Genomic DNA, 8,680 nt, shown 5'->3' with positions numbered 1-8,680 from the left:
AAAGAAGCTGCGGGGGCAGTTTAACCGGCAGCAAAGCAGCACGAGAGGGGGGGAGGCTATCAGGGGGGAGCGGGAGCCCACGGTCCGGATGCTCCGGCTGGGTACAGCGTGCGTGAGTGGAGCGGGAAGGGGGGCTCGCTGCAGAGCCCGCCAATCCAATTGGCTTGCAAGCAATGACGGGCAGGCTGCTCCCTCCCCGCCGAGCCGCTTGCCTGTGTGGATGCGAGCAATGTGCGCAAAGTGCCTTTGCATTAGCCGGCGTGCGCCGTAGCTCYGGGCACTCACTCGCAAAAGGTGCCGGGACGAGAGGGGCAGCCCTGTCCCACGCCTGGCGGCCCAGCCAGACCATGGCATGGGCACAGGGAGATCTGACGTCCTCGCTCTCCATCATCGTCACCTTGGCTGCCTGCATTTCCGCCACCACCAGTGAAGGTAGGAGCCCGGCTGGCCCTGGCGTGACGGGGCGATGTCGGGGGGACCGACGGGATCGGTTTGGCTGGCTAGTTTGGATGTGCCTGCGTGGGCTTACTGGCAAGTGATGATCTCTCCACCGGGCTTGACTTCTCCCCGCTCTCAGGGGAACACAGCCCTGGGCTCCTGCCTGACAGAGTTTGCTGATCCTGGAGCTCTTGCACAGTGGCTAAACTTCAGAGCCAGGCGGGAGGACTTGGTCTCTGTAACAACACCTGSCAGCTCTGCCCAGCATCCCCCCACAAGGACTATGCTGCAGCATGCAGAGGACGGGTGCAGCGGGGACTGGGACGCAAGTGCTAGCTCAGCTGTGGTGATCTCCACCACCAGAGCTGGAGATGGCTGAGGACAGTGCATGCTGGCAGGGCAGCGTGGCTGTAACAGGCTGGGCAGGTAGGCTAGGGAGGGTGGYGCAGAAGGTGCAGGGAGCAGGTCACGGCAGGCGGAAGGGCACTCGGATGGGAAACTTGTTGAGAGGGAAGGGGCTGGAAACTTCYGAAGTGGGAAGCCGGGATGCAGCCAGGGACCCTCTCCTGATGGCTAGATGTCAGCATCGTCAGGCCTGCTCTGGCCGCCCAGGCTGCTCCACCCTGCTCCCAGCCATGCTCAGCCCCGGCCCTTGCCAGCAGTGAAATCCTGCTCCTGCAGCTCGGGCCCCTCTCGGCTCCGACAGCGCCGTTCCCGCTGCCTGTCACCCATTCCCTTGTCTCTTTTTTCTGCGCTGGCGGTGGTGTGACTGCTTTCCGGGTCTGCTGATCTTCGTCACCCGGAGATGTGGCGGTTCCTACTCCCGAGCTTGTCCTTGGCGCCGGCAGCAGCATCCTTCCTGCTTTCTGCTATGCCTGATATCCACGGCCAGCGCTGCACAGCCCTCCTCAGCACGCCCCGGTGCCTGTGTCCCTACCCCATCACAGCGGTGGCATCCCTCCCGTCTCCTGCCCTGCTGTTCTCCCGTCATGCCGAGGCCCACGGGCTGGCAGCAGGCTGCCTCATGCCCTTTGCGGCACCCTGCAGGGCCGAGTCCCTGCTCCAGCTGCCATCTTCCAACACGCATCCCTACCTTCCCTCCTTCCCAGCCTGTCTTCCTCATCTGTATTATTCATCTCCAGCTATTTGCTGGTCCTACTCTTGTTTTCTGCCAGCTCCTCGCTGTCCAGTTCCTGCCACTCCTCCTGCACCTTTCCCCATCGGCTTTCCTGCCCTTGCCGGGGCTACATCAGCCTCTTGTTCCTGGGGATGGGGTGTGCGGGGATAGAAAGGGACCTTGCCACCTTCACACCCCCAAGCACTTGCTCTCGCTCCACTCCATGGTGCACTAACTGCCCTGAGCATGGTGCACTGAGTAGGGCTGACTTGAGGTGCCCTGTTGGGTTGTCCTCTCCGCGTACCACGGCACACGGAGCTACAGCACTGCAAAGCAGGACAGCCCAGCTGGGACTCGGCTAACCCTAGGCACAGGCATAGCCAGCAGCTGCTGGCTCCTTGGTCTCCTCTGCTCCAGGCTCCTTGGGTGGTGAACAGACTAGAGTGGGGAGCTCGAAATTCAGCTTTCTCTAGGGCATAGTAGCCAGGAGGCAGTTATGCAGAGGAGGAAGAGAGTGGGTTTTCCAGGGTACAACCTCCTGGAGACTGCCCTGGGTAGGTGGGTCTGGCTGTTGTCATGACCATGCTGTGGTGACCGTCCACTCTGACTGCAGTCTCTGATTTTGTCCCCAGAACAGGGCCAAAAACCCAAAACTGTGGGTTGGCAAATTGCACTGTGGTGTGGGATTGTGTGGCTCAGGTTAGCAAGTTGGAGAGGAGGGATGATTCTTCCCATAATACTCACAGTCTGGAGCTCCTGCATGTCAGGTAAGGCCCCATGGAGACTGCTGGCTGCTGGAGTGGCTTTTGCAGCATCTGCAGGGACAGCTGGGCCCTGGACTGCTCTCCATGTGCCCTTGGCCAGGAAAGATCTGAGTTTCTTGCGAGACATTTTCGAAAGGAAAGCTAGTCTCAGCGGTGGCTCTGAGCAGAGGCAGTGGGGATGTACAAGGCATGGAGTGGGGAAGACCTGACAATCTGGATCTTGGGGTGATGGGGTAGGACCATGCAGAAGGTGCTAGGTGTTGTCATGACTGTGGGGCTTTGCAGAAAGCCAGTGGTGCTGTCTGCTGTCCCCTAGGATGCCAGAGCCTCCACAAGCAGGGCACAGCTCTGCTGTGGTGCAAAGGTAGTGGAGCTAAGGATATGACTGCATACTCTGGGATGGGCTGGTGACAACATTCGTGCAGGGGCTGTGCTGACCATGCCTAGGTATCGTAAGTGTCTGAAGGGTCAGAGATGCAGCTGCAAGATCRTCTGGGTTTGATGGTGGTGGTGGAGAGTCTTGGCACTAGGCTGGGACTGGAGAGATGGGGAGACGCTGCAAAGCACAGCTCAGCAATGACGTCTCCTGGACCTTGGTTGTGCCGAGTTTTGCTACCCAGTTTCCRCAGTGTTTAGTGTGTGCCGGCGTGGTGTGAAGGTGTAGCAGTGATATGCGATGGTGCCACATTGCTTCTGATCATCGCACTTCCCTGCTGTCACAGCCATGGTGGGCAGAATATGCCTCTTGCCTCATATATCTATCTGGCCAGGAGCCCTGCAGGCAAGCTGGAGGACAGAAGTGTCCATGGGGCTGCAGTAAAGTTGTGGGACACATCTTGGCATGGGACAGATCCTAGCACAAACAGGGTATGAACCTTTTATCCTGCTGGGCAGGGTCACCAACGCAAGTGTGTCCACAGTAGCAGGTTGCAGGAACCAACCGATCCCTCTAAYGTCACCTCCACCTGTGCTGTCCCCAACTAGGTTCCCAAATCTGGGGTGCGAAGAATAGAGCCGGGGCTCCATACACAACATCGTGGAGATGCAGGGGGGGGATTCATAGTCCATCTCACAGCCTGTGGCCACAGACCCAGCCCCATGGTGACAGTCTCAGCCTCATGGAGACTTCTCCACTACTTTAGTCTCATGACGATGACCCAGGAGGTATCACAGCGGCAATACCGTCCAGCACACATGGCACAAGCTGTCAATTCTGCACTTGCCAGGCATCACCAATTTTATTTGGGGGAGTTTTAAGACCTGCAGGGTAGAAAATTACAGCTACAAAGCGAATTTAAGGCTGGGTTGTGCTGCACTCTGTGTGCGCGTATTGGGAAGTAATTGGTCTGTAAAGATGTGTATTAATCCTAAGAATCTGCTTCAGCCTGGTTATCTATCCGAAAAGATTTGTTCCAAGCAATTTTGAGTTTATTTTTATTTCTCTTCAGCCCACTGTGCCATGGATGCCCTGGAAATGGGAGCCAGTAGGAAAATGGAATTGCCATTCCRTGGGAAAGCCCCACATTTCGATGTGGCAGCCATTGCAAAATGTGTCGGAAGCGAAAACTGGGATTTTTCCTGTAGTGGAAAAAATCCGCAGGATCCAAAATATTTTAATTTAAGGAGCACTGGAAAAATTTTCAGTTTGATATTATTAAGTTGTTTGGGGGGATAAAAAAATTCTTTCTGATAATATGAAATAGTGTGATAGAGAAAAATATTAGCACCGCTGCACAGAGAGTGGCACAAGTGACTGTATTCACGTGAATATTTTATGTGATATCACGACATAAAATTGAATAATAAAATACGAAATACCTTTACTGTTTTGAAACAAAATTGAAAGAGTAGAAATTACCGTGTTTTCAGGGCTGGAGGTGACAAAATTGTTTTTTCCTTCTGGAAAAACAGCATTTTAAAGCCCACCGCCGGGCTGGGGTCTGCTTCCAGGTAATACGGCCAGCTCCGCTCCGCTCTCCCTCTGCTAGGTGGGAAACCTTCCTCCTCTTCGCAGCTGATATAGACGGGGACTGGTTTGTCCCGGAGAGATGATGTTGGGAGCAAGAGGAGACGGATGCGTCGCACGGACGCCGTGGCCTGCTGCGGAGGGGGATCCGGGACGCCGGGCGCCGGGTCCTCGGGAAAACCCAGCTGCTTGCTTTGCTGTCGAACCCGGGGGCTTAGCACGGACCGCAGCCTGACACGGAGAGGATTTTGCGGCCATCTCCCTTGTTAACCTCTCGATCGTAATCTCATTAATTGCCCCTGTGCTCACACAGAAAAAAAAAAAAAAGAAAGAAAGAAAAAGAGGTAAAAAACCTCATCTGCACATTTGTTCAATGGTATTTTGCTACCCGGTCTCCAGCAATGCCGGAGCTGGGGCTGCGGGCTAAGCAAAGCTCTGAAAGAGAGAGGAAATAGCTTTTTTTTTACCAACAGCAAAAAGAATGCCATGTTCTTTAATAAGATAAGAAATTACGGGTTTTAGGCAAAAAGTCTTTCAGGGATGGGAGAATGGAGAAGCATTAGTTTAAAAGAGGCCGTTGATTCGCAGCATGATAGCCAAAAAAACCAAAACAAAATAAAACAAAACCGCCAACAAAAAACTCATTTTTTGRGGTGTATTATTTTTGATTGCCTTCAAAATATTGGAATACAAGGTAAATATTTGCATGACCATAGGATGGCTCAGGAGGGATGTGTTTCTGCTCTCACCTTCCTTTCTGTCCTTCTGGTATTAATAGCTTATAAAACTTCTGGAAAACCCAACCAAAAATGTTTGCAGGAAAATAATGCAACAGGGCTCAGCATGGACTTTCTTTTTGAGCTCTTTTTCATCCTCCTCAAATTCTCGTTTCCTGAAATCCTCAAGGGTTTGTTTACAGTGGTGTGGGGGGAAAAAAACGTGAGGGGTTGAAATAGGTGTGATGAATCCAGATTTAAACACAACCGAAAACCCCGCTGATTGCTAAAGGGACGAGGGAACTCTCGTTTTTCGTTTTATTTTTTTGATAGCTGGAAAATGGCGAGAAAAAGAGTGTACCTAAAGTAAAAACAAGCAGACAGCAATAACAACAACAACAACAAAAAAAATTCCCCAAAGCCTTTCCAGCTGGAGGGGGAGGAAGAAYGGCTCTTCCCGCTCGTCCTTTCGGAGGGGCTGGATCCGCGTCCCCGGCGGGCAGGATTCCCGCTCTCCCGCGCTAGGTAGCACGGATTTTATCAAGACGTCCTGACATCTCCATTCTTTGTTTGAGGCAGGTCCCCCGTTTCGTACACCCCTGATCGCCTTGCTGGCAGCCTTTGGTATTCCCTTTATCTCCAGAGGCAAATCCATTCATATGATAACTCTATTCATACGCTGACAGTTTTTGATAGTTCGTTCTCCTAACCCAGGCGTGTTAGCATGACCGATACTCAAAATTATTCCCCTGTCCCAGAGAAACGATTAACCCCTTCAGCCTGCATAGTTCAAAAGTGCTATTTCCTTCAAAAAAAATAAACAGAAAAAAATTCCACGTACTACATATGTAGATTTGTGCTACTTACGGACAGAAATAACCACATAAGGGACGTAAGTCCTTTACGGATCAGGTCCAGTCACACCAATAAAGCCTAATTAAATGTTTTTGGTCAAGGCATACCTGCCAGAAAGGTATTCAATATTTATTTGAAGACATCAGCAAAGGCAGAATCCATCACTTCTTTTAATAATTTGTTCCAATGGCTTATCAGCCTCAATGTTAAAAAATTGGATTTTTTTTGTTCCCTAATTTGAATTTGTCTGGCTTCACCTTCCAGTCATTTGTTCTTGTTATGCTTTTCTTGCTAGATTAAAGAGCCCTTCGCATCCCGTATTTTCTCCCCACGAAAGCACGCAGAGTATAATCACGGTGCCTCACACCCTTCTTTTCGATAAGCCGTGGAGATTGAGCACTGCAAGTTTCTCACTCTAAGGCATTTCCTCCAGCCCTGTTATTGCAGTCATGGCTCTTTCCTGCTATACCTCCAGTTTTTCACAGGAAAAGTTCTGGATGCCTTAAGGACAACGGCAAGTCCCACCAGCACTGATCACAGCTGGAGAAATCAGCTCTGTCCCAGCATCAAGGGCACACACAAATCGTTGGGTCTGTCCGCGATGTGGGTGCTCAGGTCACWGCTGCCGATCTGTAGGCAACCACTAATTTCTAGTCCAGTGATTAATTCACCTTTATAATGACATTTGATAAAGAGATTCTTCCTTAGATGTGTTATCTTTTTCATTAGGAAATTCTCCCGTATAATTTTAAAGACTTGCACGATATTTCATTACTGGTGGCATGAGGCATTCAGCATGTCTCCTCAAATGTTTTTAGTATTGGTATTTTTGTCCATGAAAAGGTTCAATTTTAAAAAGCTATTTTTAAGAGAGCGAAGTAATTGCCATTAAAAGAAATTATCTTCCTTGAAAAATGTCACTGGGGTACAAACATCTCAGCATGATTTAGGGTGGCCAAGTGCTGCGAGCATAAAAGACATCCTCAGAGAAAATAGTGAAGAAGCACCTGATAGCCTACAGTACTGCCATCCAAAGCCCCTTCGTATAGCTTAAATACATGAGCACATTTGCAAAAATCCACATTTTCTTAGTGGAATCCTCCAGAGAAGATAAAATTCAAATCTTTGCTCCAGACAGCTGCAGGACTGTGAAGGGCATGACAGCTGATACTAGGGGAAGCCTGATTTTGAAGCCTGGTTGCTTGGTGCAAGCTGTGACTCCCCAAAACCTTGGCAGGTGCCTGCGTGTGAAATCTCAATTGCACCCAGCTGCTCAAAGTTTGTCATATCCAAACGAAGTGAGAAATGAGAAGATAGATAAAAACCAGTATGATAACCAGCTCAGAAGAGCCTAAAGGAGTTATGAGTACAAACTCTTCTAGAGATGGCTTCTTCTGGCTCCAGTCAGTAGGTGCCACAYAGATTTTGCTCATACTAAGTGGAAAAGGTATGTCACGAACATTGCTGCCTGGTTAAAAATGGAAAGTCCTAGTTTGAGGGAAGATCAATAATTTGTTCTTCAAGTTTCTGGATTATAGTGAGGTTGGTCAGGCAAAGATGCAAGGTGCTGACCCTTGAAGGAGCTTTGAGGAGGAGGTTGCATGTGTGTATGTGTGGGATGAGGCCCCTTACTTTGGCAGGAGATGGTGTGCAYGGCACAGTTGAACATGTTAACGTTAGGAGTGCTCCAGTGAAACAGGGTGGCTGAAGGGTGGCTGTGTTGTGCAGGATTCCTTCTGCCCAGCTGCAGCATGGGCTGAGAGAGGGACCGTGGTGTTGCCTGTAAGCTGTGGATGTTGTGATGGAAACAACTTGCAAAACTGGGTAGCTAAATTCAAATATTGGGAGGTCAAGGTGGCAGAGTCCTGTTCCTTCCAGAGCTGCAGAGCAGACCTGGAGGTACRAACACCTCTTGCTATGGTGTGGCTCTTTGAGGACGTCTGTGCCCTGCCTGTACCGTGTTTCTCCCCACGGGGAGCCCCTATACTGAGGGTGCTGGATGCACTGGGGAGGAGATAGGTCCTGTGTTAGGGGCTCCCTGCAGCCTCAGGGATGTGTCTGGTGTTGCTGGGACCTTTTGGCTCCCTGCAGCTCTCCTCTCCTCAGCGGCTGCCCTCTCCCAAGGCTCGCCACGGTCCGACTCCTTCCCCTCACTCACGTTCCCAGTCCTTGAATGTTTCCATGGAGTTTCTTGCCTCCCTGACCTTTCTCGCCCCCCTCCTGTCCCTAGAGCCTTCCCACCTCCTCCTCTGTCTTCTGCCCTGAATTACAACAAGCCCAGCCACCCCTTCAGCCTAAAATAGCTCCTTCCCCAGTCCAGCATGACTCCACGGCAGAGCTATCGGACTGGGGAGCAGAGAAGCAAGAGGAAATGTGTCCTCGCCCYCTCACTCCGGGCCTCGGCTGAGGATCGCACCCCTGAGCATCCCATCCTTGAGCCTGGAGACRTTGCAGCTCTTCAGATGTTTCCAGTCAGTTATTTATGTCCGGCTCTGTCCATGCACCATTTGCTCTGCTGCTGCACCGAAAACTTTATGGGCAATTAGGCTAGGGTATGTCGGTACCGCAACACCGTGCGCGGCGGTGGGTAGACACGCGTGCTTTAATTCAGATCGCCTAAGCTAACGTGGCCATTTCGCCCTGGCTGTCCCACCGTGCAAACAACATCAAGAGAGCCTCAAACTGAGTAGSAAAGATCAATGGTTTATGTCTGTATTTTCTCATCTATATTTTTGAGAGAGAGGGACTTTTTTGGTTTACTTTGGGTGTTTTTTTTCTGAGTGGAAAAAATAAAAAAAACCTGCCTTGGAATTTCTTTTTTTTT

At 50.9% G+C, this 8,680-nt stretch overlaps 1 protein-coding gene across 1 annotated transcript in view; it reads left to right on the top strand.

The window, feature by feature from the left end:
• The first annotated feature begins 320 nt into the window (after positions 1-320).
• Positions 321-8,680, top strand: part of EPHA8 (EPH receptor A8) — a 49,825-nt gene continuing 41,465 nt past the window's right edge. The window contains exon 1 of the mRNA XM_085305239.1: positions 321-432. Coding sequence (XP_085161365.1) covers positions 348-432 — 85 coding nt within the window. The 5' untranslated portion in view covers positions 321-347. The remainder of the gene's footprint in view (positions 433-8,680) is intronic.

Source organism: Rhea americana, unplaced genomic scaffold (assembly GCF_003343005.1).
Source record: "Rhea americana isolate MKP2758 unplaced genomic scaffold, rheAme1 scaffold_217, whole genome shotgun sequence".
Taxonomy (NCBI): domain Eukaryota; kingdom Metazoa; phylum Chordata; class Aves; order Rheiformes; family Rheidae; genus Rhea; species Rhea americana.
Note: the sequence above shows the minus strand (reverse complement) of the source record. Positions and strands in the feature narration are given on the sequence as shown.